At 44.5% G+C, this 20,086-nt stretch overlaps 1 protein-coding gene across 2 annotated transcripts in view; it reads left to right on the top strand.

Moving 5' to 3' along the window:
• The first annotated feature begins 50 nt into the window (after positions 1-50).
• Positions 51-20,086, top strand: part of HHAT (hedgehog acyltransferase) — a 185,164-nt gene continuing 165,128 nt past the window's right edge. The window contains exons 1-7 of one of the 2 annotated variants that reach the window (XM_030035714.2): positions 51-214; positions 622-758; positions 2,141-2,208; positions 3,885-3,998; positions 4,634-4,828; positions 6,110-6,322; positions 9,939-10,110. In XM_030035714.2, coding sequence (XP_029891574.1) covers positions 665-758; positions 2,141-2,208; positions 3,885-3,998; positions 4,634-4,828; positions 6,110-6,322; positions 9,939-10,110 — 856 coding nt within the window. In that variant the 5' untranslated portion in view covers positions 51-214; positions 622-664. Of the gene's footprint in view, positions 215-620; positions 759-1,112; positions 1,220-2,140; positions 2,209-3,884; positions 3,999-4,633; positions 4,829-6,109; positions 6,323-9,938; positions 10,111-20,086 lie in introns of those variants that run through there. The other variant, XM_030035713.2, reaches the window with a different exon arrangement.

Genomic DNA, 20,086 nt, shown 5'->3' with positions numbered 1-20,086 from the left:
GCTCCCGCCCTCCCTCCGCGGGGGGTGGCCGCAGCTCTGAGGGGGGCGGGGCCGGGGCCGGGTGTTCTGTGGAGCGGCGGGGGCGTCTTTGGCCTGGAGCTGCCCCTCGCCGGGGCCCCGCCTGCCCGCCGCGGGGCTGGAGTCTCGGCTCGGCCCGCCTGGAGCTGCGGCGGCCGCTCCCGCTCCCGGCGGCGGAGCCCCCCCTCCCCCTCAGGTAAGGGGCGGAGCGGAGCGGGGTCCCCTCGTCTACTCCCTTCAGTCCCAGGTCGGCGAGAGCAGCCGGGGTCCGGCCTTGGCCCTAGGCTTGCCCCGAGGGCCCCGCCGAGCCTGGGCCGCACCGAGCCCTCGGCCCCGGGGCCTCTGCAGCCGTCGCGGCCGGGCAGGGCTCGCCACCCCTCCTGGCAGCTGCCGGCGGAGCCCGCCCGCCTCCTTGCCCTGAGCCCGCCCCGCCGTAGGGCCCCGGCAGCGCGGGGGCCTGAAGCGCGCTCGGTGGCCGCTGCCGTGCCGAGGGCCCGGCGAGCGGCTGCTGCGCCGCCGCGGCGCCCGGTGCGGGTCGTCCCGCTGCTCGGTGCCCGTCCTTCTTGCGCGGGGAAACCTCTCCCGTTCTCTCTTTCCCCGCAGGGAGGCGGCCGGCGGGGTCTGCGGGGGAGCGGCTCCTAGGCCGATGCTGCTGCCGGCCTGGGAGATGTGTCTCTATGGGGTCCTTGCCGTGGGCTCTCACCTCTACGCTTTCTACGAAGTGCACCAAGTGTCTCAAAGTAAGTCTGTGATGCGAACGTGCTCGCTCTTGCAGTGCTTCCTGCCTGTGGCTGGTGAGGCTGCTGGGCTTGACTTGTCCTCTCTGGGTTGGCTTCTACTTTGCTCTTCTGCAAGGAGTGCCTGTGCTCTTCCTGGCCGCAAACTAGCCCTGTGTGAGGAAGTGGTAGCCCGGTGCCAGCTGGGCAGAGGGCTTTTCCCAAGGCTTTTCTGCCTCTGGTGCTGGGAGGGCCCTTGGCAATGGTGTCCTGGCACTCGACTGTCAGGGAAGAGATGAGGGAGACCTCTGAAGCTTAGCTACTCAAATGGGGGAAGTGCATGAATGTTGGCTCTGAACTGTTTTTTTTCCTGGCTAGTCTTGAGCCTTCTCACCTGCAGCCCCTTGGAAGTGGGTGGTTCAGAAGCAGCTGTGCCTCCTGATGGTGCTTGCTGGGGATTGAACCCTGGGGAGGTCCCAGGGCAGGTGAGTGCTGCCCTGCCTGGAGCTCTGGGGCTCCTGTTGTGGGCTCAGAGCAATGTCTGGGTTGTCTGTGCAGCTTTGGGGTCAGTTTGGTTCCAAATATTTGCCTGTGCTTTGTGTAATGTCTTGGTAGCTGGTATGGTGGCTTGGCTTTGGTTCAGTGGGGCTGAGTAGTGCAGAACAGGGGTGGGGTTTTAAACAATTTAAATACAATTTGTAGATGAAAAGAAGCTGTGTTCTAGCATATCAGCAAATGATGGTGGGAAATGAAGGTGGTATAATCTAGTAGAAGTGTAGCTAGTTAGAGAGGTTTGTTAAGGAAATGTACACTGCATCTTGTTAGGCTTTGATCAGCAAGGTGTTCTACATTAATGACCCTAGCTGGCTTTCGGAAGAACAGGAGTGCCAGAAAGGCACTTGCAGGGCAGTGAAGGAAGTGCTGGGTAAAGGGGTATAGGGCTGTGCACCCATGTGTGCAGCATGTCATCTGTGGAAATGGCAAAACGCTGCATGGAACCAGGCTCTGGAGGTGGCTTCTCTGAGCAGCTTCGTGCTGTACTGGTCACTGTCAGGTCTGCGTGTCCTTCTGCTCTGGTGGGAGAAACCAGGCAGCCCTGAAAGAGGGGAAATAAGGATTAGTGCAGGTCCTGTGTGGTAAAAGGTTGGTTGCTGTTTGCTACTGCCCCTGTTGCAAGGGGGGATCAAAGCATAGTTTCTGGGCAACTCGGTGACTTTGCTGCAGGGCAGAACTGTGGCTTGAATGGGCAGCTTACCTGGTGAGTGGTGACATGGTGGTGTGCCCTTCCCTGGCTCTGAGTGTCCCCATCAGCAGAGGCAATGTGGTAATGTGTTGCAGAGGCCACATCCCTGACTGTTCCTGCTCTGGCTGTGGTGTTCTTAGTAAAGGTTTGCTCTTCTCTGCAGAATATGAAGCTGCGATGGACAGACGGTTTGGGCTGGAACCAGGGACTCTCTTTCGGGGCCTCAAAAAGGTAGGGTGGGTGACCGATACCAGCATCTTTTATTTTGTGGCAATAGTGCAGATATCATGTTTCCACACACTTTGCTCACCCAAGCTTCTGATTTAGCTTCAGAGGTTTGTGGTAACTTTGCAGATTTGGATATTCATAGCTAATTTTAGTCTGTTTCTAGTGAGGAAGAGGGACTTGCTGGGTGTGTCTAGATCTAAGAATCATAACCAAAGTTTTGTTTCTTTTCCTGATCCCTGGCCTAAGTGTTTCTCCTTCATTATGTCACTTAACCTTCTGGTTTACTGTTTGGCCTTAAAAGCTGTGACTACCCTTGACATTTTCTTCAGCCTTTTTCTTGTGACTGGGTGGTTTGGTTAATGCTTAATATCAGTGAACATGCATTTTCCTCTTGGTTGGCCTGTAGTCCAGCATAGAGGAGAACAGATTTTTGAGGTGTAAGGGCTTAAAGAAACACGGTTGGTCTTAATAAATTAATAAGAACACTAGCACCGCTCTATCCCAAACAAAAAACCAACACCCTTCCCCACCCCCCGCTTGCTTTCGACCTCACATCCTTTTGAAGAAGTGCAACTAGTGCATGCAACTAATATTGAGGATGACTTACACAAGACTAGGAGTGCATGTCTGTGGAAGTATTTTGGTGTTTGGGCCCACCATCGCTGCTGGTAAGGGACCCTTGATGTGCTTTCAAGAAAGGTATAAAGCATTTGTGGAGATGAACTTTTAGTGGGGCTCTGTATGGGGGATAGCTACCAGCTGATTCCTCTTACCCGATTTAGATGAAAACCCCGTGTCACAGGAATCTCCAGCTGACCTGACTTCATCTGATCCCATGTAGACTTTTTGAAACAGGGACTGAAACTTCTCTACTAGCAAGGTGCCTTTTCACCCAAGCTTTTGGTTTTCCAAGGCAGAGCAGAGCTCTCTGAATCCCTCACGAGAGGTGAGGGGTACACACAGGGAAGGCAGTGCTCTGCTTTGCAGTTGACTTGCTTAAAAAGCTAACAGAAATTGAAAAAAGAAATTCCTGGCTAAACTTTGCATGGGTTAAGTGTAGTCCAAAATGGTTTTGTTTTTTCTTTCTAAATGAAAAAAAAAAATATCCTAAAATTAAAAGGATCAGGGCAAGCAGGGGTGTGAATTTGTTGGGTTTGAAGAGCTGGTCAGGAACAGTAGTAGCAGACTAATTTGTTGTTTCCTGAGAAGCTTCCTGACAGGAACCAAAGTCCTGTGTTGGACTGAGAAGCCCTGAGAAGTGGGACCCTTGTTCCAGGCTGCATCTCTGTGTAGTCACCAGTCTGCTCCCTATGTCCTGGGGAGGAGGGAGGGTGTGTGTGGGTGCCTCCCTACCAGCTTTGTGGTTAGAAAGCTCCCCAGTGTTCATGGTGAAAAGCAGTGATTGCTGTTCTGTCAGGTTCAGGACCAGTGTTGGGCTTAGGAGTCACAACACCATCTGAAGCTCTTTTTCTGAATTTCACACCATTGGAAGGCAAAATGGTGCTGTCTGAGATCACTGCTGTAAGCAATCCAACTGGATTGCTGAAATGACATTCCTCAGATGCAGAGTTCTGTGGTGTTGGGTAACAGACCTAGTGTGTTAGAGATCTTTCCTTGTCATGTAAGAACAAGCTTTTATGGCGGGCTACACATACTGACCAGTTCCCTTGATTCCCCAGGACCCCATGGACTTTGAGTGGAGCTACTGGATTGAATGGGGAAGGGAACGTATACTGTGGCTTCTGGCTGGTCACCTCCTGGTATCACAAGTGTCCAGGCTCCTGGTGGAGAAGGTATGTATAGATTTTTCTTCACAGCAGGGAGTTTCTGTGGGTTTCGGTTTACTCTGGGCATGGGAACTTGGCACTGAGGCTGAGTGTGGGAAATACTATTCTGTGGGGAGAATTGTGTGAGTGGGTCTGTAATGATGCACAAGTGAGAGCGAGTATGTAGGTTGCCTTAGTGTTTGGAGACTTCAGCCTCCAACCCATGAAAGCCTGTGCTTTGTTGTGAACCATTAACCAGTGTTGTGTGACCTGTACACAAGAATGGTGTAGTTACTCCTTTCCAAGACTGTGAAGTGATGACTGCCTGGGTTTTGGTGTGATTGCTAAATGATTGTGTGATTGTGGGAAATGACAGGTGTGTGGTGTCACACCTGCTAGTTTGGGGAAGGAAAGGAGGAAGTTATGCTCTACCCCAGATCAGGGAGGCTCTGGATTTCACACATGCTGCTACAGAAACCCCTTCCCTTCCATCTTAAAGGATACAGTTGGGTTTCCCTGTATTGTTTCCTATGTGTTCTTAACCTTATTGACTGCATTTGTTTCTACTACAGACTCTGTGTAGGACAGCACAGATATCAAGTGCTTTACTTTTCTTTAGAAATAACAACACTAAAAATTGTTCATTTTTCTTTTTCTAACAGTATAAACCATGGTGCTTGATGGTTTATGGAATGGCTGCCTGCTGGTTGTTATTGGGAGTCAAGGGCTTTGCTGTCATTTTGTTCCATGCAACTGTTTCATTTGCTGTGGCCCAGTTCCAGCTGTCACTCCTGACATGGTTGTGCTCCCTTATCCTGCTATTCACTCTACGCATACCAGCTGTGGAAGAAGCCAAGGTAATGTGAGAAGGACTAATTAAGCATCAAATAAATTATGGTGGCATTTGTTCATTATGGCAGCTATCTTTATGATGGAGTGCCATCCCTTCAGTTGATGTAAGTAGAGGTTGGCTTGAAAAACCTCAGGCAATAGAGCTGCAGTGACTCATGCTGGAGCTTCTCCAGTTAGAAAAGTTGTATTTCTCAATTGTGCTGGCTGGTGCATTGAGATGAAAGTATGCGCCTTTAAGTGGGGTTCAGTAGAGCTGGAATATGATGATACTTTACTAGTGCTCTAGTAAAGACATTTCTTGTTCTTTGGAGCTGTAATCGTACCAGTTTAAGGTGCTGGTTTTTGGGTTCCTATTCAGGAGTTGCTTTGTAAAGTCTGATCATATGTTATTGGTGACTGCAGACTTCTGCATGGAAAGGGGGACTGTTTCTCCAACACTGATTTGTACCAAATGAGTTGCTTGCTTGCAACTGGTTGGTGCAAGCTCAGTTTTGCTCTTTCTCTAAGGACTTTTGCTGGGCAGTACAGATTTTAGGGAAACTGCTGCTCAGTTGTGAGAAAATGTCCTTGTATTTGCTTGGACTAAGAGGAAGAACAGGGCATATGTTACAAGGCTTGTTGCCCTGATGTTTAGGGGGAGGGCAGAGGGGAGATGAGTGGGTAGGGTCTCTTCATGTGGTGTAGATAGATTTGAGAGGAGGAAAGGACCTGCTGCAATACAAATGTAATCAGCCAAACTACATTTGCTGATGTTTTCAAGTTTTTTGTGATGATGTTTTTGTTGTTGGAAACGGGTGTGACAGTGAGTGTCAAACTTGATAAAGGTTCGGTAACATCTTTCCAGCCTGAAGCTTTTTCAGGAGTGACTGATTCTCTTCAGATCTGAAATGCAGCCTTGGCTTCAGCTGTAGCAGTCCCTTGGCTGTCAGTGTTACACACTGGTTTGGATTTTATATTACTGGACCAAATCTGAGGGAGATAATGGCATTCCTGTAAGAAAAGTTCTCCTGCTGTCATAGTTCTTCATAACCTAATACATTTCTGAAATCAAGCTGTTGTCTCTTCATGCTGGTTGCAGTAGCTCTGGAGGCCTTTTCTGCAACAGCCAGGGCTTGTTCATGTGTGAAGTAGTGCTGTTTGCTTCAGATGCTTGTTCCAGCTGCTGTATGCTTTAGTTGCTTCCTGCTGCTGATGACCCTGAAAGTTAGGATCTGGGTGGATATTGCTGTCCAGCTGTGTAGAAAACACAACATTGCACCATTGTGATCTGGCTTTTTGTCTTGCAGAGAAAGTGGTACGACACCGAAAATGAGTATTATCTGCTGCTCTTCACTGTGTCTGTCCGCTGTCTCTTCTGCACTAGCTTCAGCCTGGAGTACTGCTGGCATGCACCTGCCCAGAAGTCATCCCACTCATTCCTGTGGATGCTGGCATACGTGTTTTATTATCCCACGTTCCACAATGGACCCCTTCTGAATTTTGATGAATTCAGTAAGCAGGTAACAGTGCTTTTGAAGATCATGCAGTTCAAGATTTTCAGTGCATCTGTGCCTCACGTGAATTGGGTGAAGAACTGTTGAAGTGGATGATGATCTCTTTTCAGATGCCAAATCTAGACTAAGACCCTGTACTTTGAGGAACAGATTAAAGCATGATAGGTCAATCCCCGCTCCCCCTCCAATCTTGAGAGATTTTAATACCAATCATGAGAAAATGTTAGGTAGACAATTTCATCCAGTTTTCCTTGAGATGTTATTTTAATGGTGTGTTTCATAGGTAGTTTACAGGTAAGCCTGAGTTCCTATTTTCTAGTTACCTACGTGACAAAATTTGATACTGATGACTTTCAAACAGAAGGTGTTCCTAATGTTAGTCTGTATCTCCTGTCCTTTTCTCTAAGTGTTGAAGTATCCTGCATGCAAAAGGGAAGGCTGTAGTTAGAAACCAGTCTTGGATATTCGTGCTTGTCTGCTAGCCATGGCATAATACTAAACTTACATAAGGCTGGTAACTAACATTGAGAATATATTTAGTCAAAATATATTGTCAGAATAAGTCTTTTTGTCTGGTGCTTGGGTGGGGAGAGATTGATTAGACTCCAGTGTTAGAGAAGGTGGAAAGAAAGGAAAATAGTTTTTGAAGGCTGGATGATTAATCTTCTCTATCAGACTCTGATCTCTATTTCCTTCTGAAATAAACATTTTTCCCTCAATGAGGTACTTTGAGGGGAAAAAAAACCCCAAACCCCTACAGAAAAGGAGTTTTCATTCATGCATGTTTTGACTTCAGTAGAGGCATCTGTTACTGATTCTGTAATATTTTTCCTCCTTACTAGTGATTTGAAGGATTTCAATTTTTACTTAAGTTTTCTTGGAGATTAAGAATTGATTGGGTGTCTAAAGCTGCCTTCCACATAATTTTGAAAATATCAAATAATGTTATAGGAATGTGAAGATTGGACAATTTTGAGCGTAGCATTGGGAATTTGACAGTGTCCTGGATATCAACTTTAAGACAAACCTTCATCCCCGAGTTGTTCTACTTTACAGGATGTTTTCTTGTCGGACATTAGATTCATCCCTTTGACCAGGGAGCCAATGACACATGTTACATTTGGAGAGTGTTCATAATTTTAGCATGTGGCTGCTGGACTGGATTTTTTTTTTCCTCTCTTCTATCAGGTGGAATAAAGCAACATTTTCAGCAGCAGCTGGCTATAACTCTGAAACAGGGTTCAGAGTCACAGAAAGGTGCTGGTTTGTATTGGGAATTCCTGAAGACTCCAGTTTCCCCTCATGTTGGTGTGAAAACAGCTGATGATTTACTTAGAACACTTCTTCAAACTTTAGCAAGCTGAGTAGCTCTTTTCATGTAAAAGACCTACATATCTTACTGAATGTTTTTCCGAGTGTCTTGCAGGCTGCTTTTCAAGCCTGCTTCTGCATGACAGGGGAAACCCCCACATTTCCATGCTTTATTGCTTTCCATATTTTCTTGCGTACTTGAGTAAGAAGTGAGATCACCACCTGTGATGTCTATAGCTAACATCATTGGGATGAAGTGGATGAGCAGACACTTCAAACCATAAAACTACTGTTTTAGTTTATGTATAGAAGCCTAGACATTTCTTGCTTCTGTTTATATTTGGAAAATTTCTGTTGAAGCCATAGCAAATAGGCTGGGCTTTATGAAAGTGAAAACTGAGATTTTGGTGGACCCCTGAGTGACAAGTCCTATGCTCATTTGTCTTCAGTAGCTTGGAAGATGCAAGGCTGAATGTTGTTATCCTGGGCTGGATGTTGTAGGAAAAGTCTGCATAGACTTGCATAGAAACTGAGGTAATTTATTTTTTTACTGTTTATTGTTTTGTAGCTTCTGAAGTGTGTTAAATTCCACCTATATTCTTGTACCCCTAGCAGAGGGAGAGGTGGTTGTTTTGTTGTTTTTGTTTGTTTTGTTTTGTTGGGTTTTTTTTCAAGGAATGTTTTGGAAGACCTGTGAGACTCCAGGTTGAGAGCAGCTTGGGGATAGCTGGTAGGAAAATTGGGGGTGGGTCTTGCATTGAAACCAGGCTCATCTGATATGGCTCAGTGAAGACCTGTGCAAAGACCACCTGTGTTCTTAGTGTGAGGAGAAAAAGGAAGATTGAGAATGGTATGCCTGTATTTGCAGTAGGTTCTCATTTAAATATGCACAGACCTGTTTGGTTAAAGCCATGAAGAAGTTGGAACAAACTGAACAACCTTAATGTGTTTCTTGTTGGTGTTTGAAGTGCATTGTCAGAGCTCTTACCTGAGGAGAGGATATTGCCTTGACAGGTGAGGTTGGAGGAGGGTTTCAAAGTTTGCAGTGCCCAGCAGTTGATTCAAAGTGCATAGTACAAAGAGTGTGCAGAACCCCTTAACTGAAGCTGAAACTGAGATGAAGGCTTCTGCTGAGCACACGGGAAAGCAGAAGTCCTGGAGATGGAGATAGAACCTGCTGTATGGCCTGAAGAGTGTAATACCAGTGCTGGCAACTGGTATCCATTGCCAGGCAAAAATGAGAGGCTGACACTTCATCAATGGCCTTGTTGAATTTCTGGGTTGAAGCAGGGCATAGCAGTTCTAGTCATGGGTTTGAAGGCCTGTTGTGCAAATCCCTGTGATTTAAATAGTAGTCTCCAAGCTTTCATATATCTGGTACAAATTAATCTTCAAAATGAGTGTTGTGCTTCATTTGTAAGTGAGCAGAGCTAACAGCATGTTAGCTGTACTGTGTGCTTGCAATTATGAGGGGGTTTTGTCTGTGCAGATGGGTTGGTTGCTTATCTTGTACATGCATTTTTGGTGGCCAGTTAAAGATTGGAAAAGGAAATGTTGCATATCTACGCAATGATAGATATACAAAACATGACTAAATTTTTAGGCAATCCTATGTTTCTGTTATTTGATCATACTCTCTTTTACTGTGGAAAGAAGGTAAAATTATAGTATACCAATGTGTTTACTATAGTTAGCAATGTAAGAGTTTGGGGCATCTTGAGAAGCCTGTCAACTGCAAACCTTGTCTTATCTGATATTTAACTTGCACTTAACTGCCATTTGCTCAGCATGTCGTAGGTCTTGCTAACCTTGGCAGTGCTACAGGAGAAAAATGAAGAACTGTCCTCAGATAATCAATACTATGCAGCTGGTAGAAGTTGGAGGTATTTTAAGAGCAAGCAGTCCTTTTTTTCTGTGTTTGGTAGGGTTGCTGCTTGGAAAATCTTCTCCTTCATAGCTGTAGTTTCTTTAAACTTTTTTGATTATCGCTAGAGGTTGATTAAGTTACAGGAATTTAAAAAAGTCTCATATCTGGATTCTGTTCAGATAAACAGCACTTGGCCTTTTCTACAAGTTTGGTGCAGTGTATGTTCACGTTTGGCCTCTTGTTGATTTCTACTGCTTGCTGAGATTGAGAATGGAGAGACCAGTCTCCCTCAGTGTATGTCAGAAATTTCTAAATGGTGTAGTCAAATGGTCCCCTTAGTAATAGTAATGAATAGCAAATGAAATTTTAAAAAGTTCTCAGGATGAGTATTTGAGTAAAACATTCAGTTGTGTGCCATATAACCTCTTTGGATTTCTTCTTTAGATGAGGAGACAAGAAGCCTTCAGTTTGAAGACCAATCTCAGCATCTTAATCATGGGCATAATTCGTATTTTCTTTTGGTGGTGCCTGGCTGAGTTGATGATTCACCTCATGTATATCCATGCTCTCTACAGCAGTGCTCCACCTTTGGAAGCTGCATCATACTGGGCCTTGGGTGAGTATAGAAACAATAGCAGAAATCCTCCTCCCCCCACTTCAAGAACCCCAGTCTACTTCTCCATCATCTGTAGGTACTTATGAATAGTACATTATGGCTAGTTACTGTCAGAGAGGTGGTCTGCAGACTCTTAATATAATATGTAGATCCTCTAAGAAGCTTACAGATGAACATACTGAGCTGCTTCCTAAATTAAAAAATATTCTGTTTTTTTCCAGTCTAAAATGTGTGTCTAAACTTTGGTCTAAGTGTTTTTTCCCCTCCAAGTCATGGTAGTGGACACTTAAAACAAAAAAGAGTTTGTTTAGTGTAGGGATGGAGGAGGGGAGATGTTAAGAATTAAAGTGCTTATTGATCTCCTTCTGTTTTGATGTTTCTAGTATGTATTCATGTTGAAAGGTAAAATGACAGTACTCATGAAAAGAGCAGAGGGAAGGAATTGCAAACAAGGTGGCCAGAAAGTAGCAGTCAGTGCCTCTCAGCTCTGTTTTCCTGCTTGACTTCCCCCTCTTCTGCCACCTTCCAGCTCCCTGGTATTTCATTAACATGCCAGACTGTGCGGGGGCAGGAAAATGAGCTCTGACAGATGTAGCATAAAACGGCAAGAGCTTGGTGTGCTGGGCTGTAGGTAGATGTAGACTAACCTGTAACCAACTGGCATATGTGGTTGGTTTGACTTGGTTTCCCTGCTGCCCTCCCCCACTCTCCCCTGCTATGTGTATCACCAGGTAGGAGGAAACCCCAGAAACAGAAACCCCAGGCCTTAAGACTGGGTTCAGAAAAAGCCTTGGTGATTGCTGAATTGAAGGAGGTATCTCTTACTGTACCAGCAAGTAACAGGAATTGATATGCACACTGGTATGGTCCTGTCAAGAATTCATTGGAGATCATGTATGATGAGCAGTGTGTGTGTTGGAGGACACTTGTGTATTGGACTCTGGTCAGCAGAGGGCAATGTGTGTGCTCTGTCTTTGTATGTGTATATATGTATGTGCATATATATACACACACTTAATGTATGTTTCAATATATAGTTTTTATATATAAAAAAAGAGGGAGAGCCGATGAAGAGCAGAAAGTGAGAGGTTTGTCTCCATGGTTCATTCTACCTCTCTTCACTCAGTCACTGTTTAGAAAGTGGATTCTGACTTTTTGCTCCTGTTCTAAATGTCAGTTCATTGATGAATTAAATGTTAGCTCCTGGTGTTGTCTGTATGTCTGACAAAAAGCTGGCCACTGGATAAGGCAGGCAAGGCTACAGAATTAGAGACAAGATATTCCAGCTTTGGTGTTACTGGTGGATTCTTCCCTCCCTTCAAGACTACCAGTGCTGATTTTTAAAAAGAGGGGAAAAAGTTGCTTTCCAGGCAATAGCCAAGTAGGCTGTATATCTGATGAAATCAAGTCTTACATCCTAAGAATTAAAATGCATTTTGAACAGACGATTAGAAAAGGCTAAAATGCCTCAAAGCAACAAGTGATGAAAGCCAGTGTTAAAGCAAGCTTGGACTGTAAAGCTGCCTGATTAAAATATCATTTGAATTGAAACAAGTCCTCTGTGGAGACCTGGCTTTTAGGAGAGGTGTGTTGAAAGTGTAACCTTATTCTTGTTGAGCTTTGTCTTTGTAGTAATGAAAGCAGGTGTGTAAAATATACTACAAATGAGATTGAGGCAGAAGTTTGTCACTTCTTAAAATGTTTTCTCTATAGGTTTTATCACAATGATTATACAAGTTTCCTTAGACTCAAATCATTGACAGCCCTTTTAGGGAGCCACCAATATATGAGTAAGGGTACTGGTAATATTTTTCTATTTATCCTTACTGGATCCATAAGAATCTTGCCATGGTTCTACACCACTTCTTGTACAGAGCCAAACAATCCCCTCTGTTATTCAGCGTTCTGTGTTATTAAAACTAATTACATCAGATAACTGGGTCTTGAGACTGAGGAAGCAGCTTGTTGTTGACTCAGGAGGATTAACCACATAGTATATTAGACTTTCTGCAATGCTGGGTGTTTTATTCATTTTGTGTTTCCTATTTAACTACAGCAGCTTCAAAGCAGCATGAAGCATCTACTTACATTGTGATGCCTGGCTGTCCCAGAAGCCTGGTAAACTTAGGGGAAAGGCTGTGGCGCTGTTTTGCAGTCAGCTCTAATTAGGAAAATAACGGCTCCTCCATTTTTCTTCTGGGATATCTTTGAATGATGGGCAATAAATGCCAGCAGTGCAGGTAAGGACAACGGTGCTATGAGATTTTGCTGTCGGCATCTTAAAGGCAATGATGATGGTCAGTCTACAACTCAGTGTGAAGCTACACTGTGTTGTGCATTACTTCATGTGGTGTTCCTGTGAGGTGAGACAGCAAAGAAATAAAAAAACAAACAACCAACCCTGCATGAGTCGCAATGCTTGTTTAATTATGCCCCTGTATAACATTGTCATTTATGGCCATGTAAAGCAGAAATGCTAAAGTTACCTAAAGTAACATTACTGAGTGTACGCAGGTATAAAATTAAGAAAGAAATAGTACCTGGGAGAATGTGTTACCCAGCAGTAAGAGAAGTATTTTCTCTTGTGTGGAAGGAGTTAGGCAAATGAGTTTCTACAAGAAGCAATATACAAAATGGCGCATGTATGTTTTTGATGCCTGTGTATTTAACTGTAACAGGTGCAAGCTGCCTTCAATATTACTGTTTGTGTGCATTAGCTACTGTTAGTACACTTTGTGAATTGTATGGTTGTTTTTTAAACTTTTTAAATTTTTAAACTTGTGTCCTCTTGCAACTAAACCAATGATCCTCTTAAGTCAAATAAATGTTCAGATTCTTCTTTTCTCCATGCCCTTTACAAGCCAGTACCTGGATTAGTGTAGCAGCACTCTTGCCTACAGGTTATGTTACCTCATTCGTCCCAACTCATTTGCAAATGCCTAGTTCTGTATATTCTCCTACTCTTCTGAATGTGAGCATGTCAAAGTCAGCACAGAGTTTCTCCCTTTCTAGAGGAAGCCACCTTCTGTCCTAGATAATCCAGCTTGGCTGTGTGTTTCTTGTGACGTGTGTTACCATGGTGTCTTAAAGGTTCAGAGAACATTGTAGCCTTGCTTCACCCCTTGCTTGTTGAATATCCTCCAGTCTCTTTATTGGCAATGCAGTCTGTGTAGATGAAGCCTTTCTCTTGAATAAACAATGGTGTGGCATGTGCTTTCCTGCATTGTTGTTGTGCTATAGGTAGAAGAACTGCTGTAATTGAAATATCTGTGTAATCTCTAATTGCTGTTAGATGCAGGTTATGTTTGTAACTGGCAATTTCAGGGTCATTAACTGGGTGATAAGAGTGTTGGGAATTGTGAGCAGAAGGCTAAAAACAGTGTATGTGTAGTTCACATAAAGGTAGAACCTTCAATTCTCTCCTGGTCACCCCTGTTTTCCTGGATCACTCCTCTCCCTATGTTTCCTAACTTGTGCCTGGCAGCCACTAGTAAAGGCAGCTTATGTGCCTGCCCTGTGGGTCAATGAGCTATGGAAGTACATTGTCAGTAACCCGCTCTGAGAGAGAGCGGGTTGCATCATAGAACTGTTTAGGTTGGAAAAGACCTTTAAGATCATTGAGTCCAACCATCAACCCAACACCATCATGTCCACTAAACTATGTCCTGAAGTGTCATGTCTACATGCTTTCTGAACACCTCCAGGGATGGTGATTCCACTACTTCCCTGGGCAGCCTGTTCCAATGCCTGACAACCCTTTCAGTAAAGAAATCTTTCCTAATATCCAATCTAAACCTCCCCTGGTGCAACTTGAGGCCATTTCCTCTTGTCCTATCACTAGTTACTTGATAGAAGAGACCAGTACCCACCTCACTACAACCTCCTTTCGGGTAGTTGTAGAGAGCGATAAGGTCTCCCCTCAGTCTCCTCTTCTCTGGACTAAACAGCCCCAATTCCCTCAGCCGCTCCTCATAAGACTTGTGTTCCAGGCCCTTCACCAACTTTGTTGCCCTTCTCTGGCAACAGCACCTCAATGTCTTTCCTGTAGTGAGGGGCCCAAAACTGAACACAGTACTTGAGGTGCGGCCTCACCAGTACTGAGTACAGGGGAACAATCACTTCCCTGCTCCTCCTGGCCCCACTATTATTGATGCAGGCCAGCATGCTGTTGGCCTTCTTGGCCACCTGGGCACACTGCTGGCTCATATTCAGCTGGCTGTCAACCAGCACCCCCCGGTCTTTTTCTGCCAGGCAGCTTTCCAGCCACTCTTCCCCAAGCCTGTAGCGCTGCGTGGAGTTGCTGTGACTGAAGTGCAGGACCTGGCAGTTGGCCTTGTTGAACCTTGTACAATTGGCCTCTGCCCATTGATCCAGCCTGTCCATCTAGATCCCTCTGGAGAGCCTTCCTACCCTTAAGCAGATCAACACTCCCTCCTAACTTGGTGTCATCTACAGACTTACTGAGGGTGCACTTGATCCCCTCGTCCAGATCATTGATAAAGATATTAAACAGAACTGACCCCAAAACTGAGCACTGGGGAACACCACTTGTGACTGGCTGCCAACTGGAGTTAACTCTGTTGACCACAACTCTCTGGGCTCGGCCATCCAGCCAGTTTTTTTACCCAGTGAAGAGTACATTTGTCTAAGCCATGAGCCGCTAGCTTCTCAAGGAGTATGCCATGAGAGACAGTGTCAAAGGCCTTACTGAAGTCCAGGCAGACATCCACAGCCTTCCCCTCATCCACTAGGCAGGTCACCTGGTCATAGAAGGAGATCAGGTTGGTCAAACAGGGCCTGCCTTTCGTGAGCCCATGCTGGCTGACCCTGATCCCCTGGTTGTCCTGCACATGCTATGTGACTACACTCAAGATGAACCTCTCCATAATCTTCCCTGGTACTAAGGTCAGGCTGACAGGCCTGTAGTTCCCCAGATCCTCCCTCCAACCCTTCTTGTAAATGGGCGTTACATTGGCAAGCCTCCAGTCGTCTGGGACCTCCCCTGTTGACCAGGACTGCGGATAAATGATGGAGAGTGGCTTGGCAAGCACCTCTGCCAGCTCCTTCGGTACTCTCCGATGGATCCCATCTGGTCCCATAGACTTGTGAGTGTCCAGGTGGTGTAGGAGATCATTAATTGCTTCCTCCTGGATTATGGGGGGTATATTCTGCTCTCGGTCCCTGTCTTCCAGCTCAGGGGGCTGAGTACCCTGAGGATAACTGGTTTCACTATTAAAGACTGGGGCAAAGAAGGCATTAAGTACCTCAGCCTTTTCCTCATCTTTGGTGGCAATGTTCCCCTCTGCATCCAATAAAGGATGGATATTCTCCTTGGCTTTCTTTTTGTTAACGTATTTGTAGAAACAGTTTTTGTTATCTCTTGTGACAGTGGCCAGATTGAGTTCTAGCTGAGCTTCTGCCTTTCTAATTTTCTCTCTGCATGACCTAGCAAGATCCCTGTACTCTTCCTGAGTTGCCTGCCCTTTCTTCCAAAGATGGTAAATTCTCCTGTTTTTTCCTGAGTCACAGCAAAAGCTCCCTGTTCAGCCAGGCCGATCGTCTTCACCGATGGTTCGTCTTGCGGTGCATGGGAATAGCCTGCTCCTGAGCCTTTAAGACTTCCTTCTTGAAGGATGTCCAGCCTTCCTGGACCCCTTTGCCCTTCGGGACTGTCTCCCAAGGGACCCTCTCAACCAGTGTCCTGAACAGGCCAAAGTTTGCCCTCCGGAAGTCCATAGTGGTTTTGCTGACCCCTTTCCTTACCTCACCAAGAATCAAGAATTCAATCATTTAATGGTCTCTAAGCCCATGACGGCCTCCGACCACCACATCTCCCACCAATCCTTCCCTGTTTGTAAACAATAGATCTAGCAAGGCTCCTCCCCTGGTTGGCTCACCTACCAGCTGTGTCAGGAAGTTATCTTCCACACACTCCAGGAACCTCCTGGACTGTTTCCTCTCTGCTGTGTTGTATTTCCAGCAGATGTCCAGAAAGTTGAAGTCCCCCACGAGAACAAGGGTATACGATTGTGAGACTACTGCCAGCTGCTTGTAGAATGTTTCATCTGCCTCTTCAACCTGGTTGGGTGGTCTATAACAGACTCCCAGCACAATATCTGCCTTGTTGGCCTTCCCCCTCATCCTTACCCATAAGCACTTGACCTTATCACAACCGTGGAGCTCTGCACAATCGAAATACTCCCTAACCTCTGGACATCAATCCTTTAATGAGTAGGAATGTAAGTGTTTTGTTGCACTGTGGTTCCTGGATTTTGGGGGGGTTAAATGAAAAATGGTTGGAGTCCTAGCTGGACAGTCCTCTGAAGAACAGCAGCTTTCTTAAAACTATTCTTCATATTATTTAGAAGAACTTCTCTACTAAAAGAGAAAACGGACATTGATTGTTTAAGCTCTTCAGCTAGGCAGTACAAAATCTATTGTTTAATTTTTCCATGTTGAAGACTTTTAGCTGGATTTCTGTCCCTGAGATGAGAAAAAGCTGGTTGCATCCACATCTTCCATGGCCTAAATACCCTGAAAACAGATCCATAATATTTTTCTATTGTATCCCCTCCCCTGCTCAATACTACAATCCCTACGTGCAAAGTAGATGTCAGAATTTCTTCTACCACATATTCCTCCTCACATTTAAATTGTTTCCTTTAGCATTCTGCACATATTTCTTTAACTTGCATGCTTATATTGCAGCAAGCTGTGGCTGTAGTACTGAAGACCAAATGCCTTGTGCATTAACAAAAATGCCTTGTGCATTAAAAAAAAAAGTGCAATTTCATGCTGAGTGCGCAGTCGTATTGTTTTGTCAGTGGCCTGCGTTTGGCAGCAAGAATAACCTACAAGAGGAAAAATCAGTCTCTGGTGTGAAAGAAGAGGAGATGGTGAGAGCTAGCTTTGGGTAGAGGTGCTTTTAGATATAGAAGTATTAACTCTTTTGGGTAACTTTAGGTATAAATGATTTCCCCTCACCGCCCATAGCTCCAGCCCCCACAGAGACTTTATTCTTCTCTGTATAGGGCAGTGGGAATCTTGCTCCCTGTGGATGTTGGGGAAGGCAGGCATTTGGCTGTACTTACTGGATAGTATGAGATAGAGAACACAAAATCCATGTGAAATCTTGCAGTTGTATCTTCAGTGACTCTTGTACTGGCTTGTGTATTCCTTTAATGTGAAGGGCTCCAGTGGCACTCCACTCTCCCAGCAGATGTTACTGCTCTCAAAGACCCACCAGGCATGATGAGCACCTGACGGCACAGTATTAAGGCTTGCTCATGGGCTGGGCTTCAGTGCTGTCCTCTGAATGGCTAATTTCTCAGAACTGCTTATCCTGACACCCCTGTCCTTGCAGCAAACCTTGGCTTCAAATCCTTCTCAGCAATGCTGATGTTCTCTGGTAGGAATTACATGAAAAGCCAGGTGACAGCAAGCAATATGGTTTTCCAGTGGCCAAGTATTAGGTCCCACATCAGGAATAGAATGAAGAATATGATGTAACCATAGTGTTTGGTTTTTTAACTGTGTGTACCTGTTTGCCATATACGTACAGCCCTTTGGTTTGTGGGAGGGATGTTAGTGTCTGAACACAGAATTAATTTAAAGATGTCAGCTGGGCAGCACAGTGCTGTTGTTTATTGATCCCAGGAAGCCATTGTTTGGAGAATGAGAGCATTTTCTAGAATTCATGAATCATTGTGTCTATATTCACAAATACTTGTTGTATCTATCAATGACTAGCTATTGGCATATTGAACAGCATCAGGGCGTTTGTGCTTATTTAACTCTGAGCACCAAATGCAGTGTTTATAGCAATTCCATGTTTTTGTCAGTGCTCCATCTCATTCTGGTAGCATCGGTCAGATTGAAAGAATTGGGTGCTTTCAGAATTAATGACACAGCAGGAAGACCTGTATTCCATGGTAATGGAAACCCTGCTAATTCATTCTTCTCAGTTTTTAGTTAATTGGTATTAATTTGCTGCCTTTACATTTTGCACTGTAAGATGAAGATTTGCAGGCACTGATAAAAGCCGCTCTGGATCCCAGTAATGCAGTATCCTGGTGAACTGCAGCGTACCAGAATAGCCACACTGGGCCAGATCAGAGGTTCATCTGCTGTAGTGAGTAATGTTTGGATGTGGTATGTAATGAATCCTGGGAAAAGAAAAAAAAAAAAAAGGGCATATAGATTCATGATCCTTTCTGACATACGTTCTTCAGGCTTCTGTAGCTGAATAACAAATTCACTGACTTACATTGTCGCACTTTCTCCGCTGTGACAATCTAGGGAAAATGACACATCGCCAGGGACTCTCCCTGGGGAGAAAACGGACCAACACAGATACTGTGGATCAAATGATTTCTCCGTTTATTAACTGCGCAACACTTGGTTATACATGTTTCTAGTATCTACTCACACATAAGCCATTTGTTGATTGGTTAACGTGTGCCGTTCACGTGCTTAAACAATAGTCTAATTGGATAAAGTCCTCTAATCACGCGAATAGTTTCCTCCACCTGCATGCTGTCTTGCACCCTGTCTTCAGTCACATCGCCCTCCTGTTATCAGTCACGTACGCCCGACCTTGTTTTACTTTTTGTGCATTCTTCAGCAAGCTCATAATAATTGTGCCTTTGTGCAGTTAGTAAACTTACAACAACAGATGTGCCTTGTGCAGTTTCCTTCATCCTCCCACAATTTTTCCCACAAATTCTCCCACATTACATAGTAACAGGGAGCTCAACAGCCCTAGTTGAAAGATCTTAAATGGAAATAAGTGATTTATTTTTTTCTTCACTATGACAACATAGAAGATCAATGGTAAAATTCACTCTGATGGGGTACATTCTGTTATATAGAAAATGGAATGGATGTTGAGTATTGCTAATTCATTTGTGTGTTAAGTCTGATTCTGAAAATGCAAAGGTTAAAAAAACCACTGCCTATATTTTCCTTATGAGGCTTCACATTTAGCCTGGTGATTCAGCACCATTTACCCATCTCTGCTCATCTGAACAGAGCTTCATGTCAGTCTCACAAGGTATAGGGAATGACGAAAGCCAGAATTCTGCATAAAAATGTGTTGCCTAATACAACTATTGCACTGGATTAATCTAGTATACTAATAGATATTGTAATTGTGAAAATATATTTGACTAGGAATCTGTATGTATGTGCTTTATCAGAGGTGTGCCTCTGATGTAGACACGTACATCTGAGATGTATGCATGTATGATACAATGTCCTGAGTGTTCTGTGGGTTTAATGTATTGGTCTTAACCATGTGCCATTTGTTTGTTCTAGCGAAGCATGCACATGTTAGTGTGCGTTAGCATCTTTTAATTAACTAGGTTCTAGTACTCCAAAATCTTTGAAAGTGAGACCTACAGAGTAGTCTATGTAAGTTGGATGTAGGGTGGTGGTTTTGATGTGTTGCAGTTCTTTTTCTAATAAACCCATAGATAGGAAATGGATTTCTGAGTTAATTTTAAGAAGCACGCAGTGTTTTGCTATTGAAATTAGGGTGTCTGCGCATCTGTCTTAATGGTAATGAAATACTAACAGAGTAATCTGAGATTTTTTTTCCATCCTGCAAGATAATGATAAGGAGAATCTGATAAAATATTTGGCATCTTGATGTCCGTTTTGAACACTGGAAACACAAACATGAATCAGAAAACTCAGTAAGATTTTAGTCTCTAAAACATTTGGTAGTTCACCGCTTTCTATAAAGAAGTGTGTGTGTGTGAAGGTAAATTTTTTGTAAGCTTTCCTGCAGGCTAAATTTCCAGATAGCACTGGCAATTAACCTACTTTTATGACTACTTGTTTTTTAACTTGTGTGTTGTGGCTGAACCCCAGCTGGCAACTGAGCACCACACAGCTGCTCACTCACTCCCCCAGTGGGATCGGGGAGAGAATCAGGAGGGTAAAAGTGAGAAAACTTGTGGGTTGAGATAAAGAC

The sequence above is a fragment of the Aquila chrysaetos genome, chromosome 13, assembly GCF_900496995.4.
Source record: "Aquila chrysaetos chrysaetos chromosome 13, bAquChr1.4, whole genome shotgun sequence".
NCBI lineage: Eukaryota > Metazoa > Chordata > Aves > Accipitriformes > Accipitridae > Aquila > Aquila chrysaetos.
Note: the sequence above shows the minus strand (reverse complement) of the source record. Positions and strands in the feature narration are given on the sequence as shown.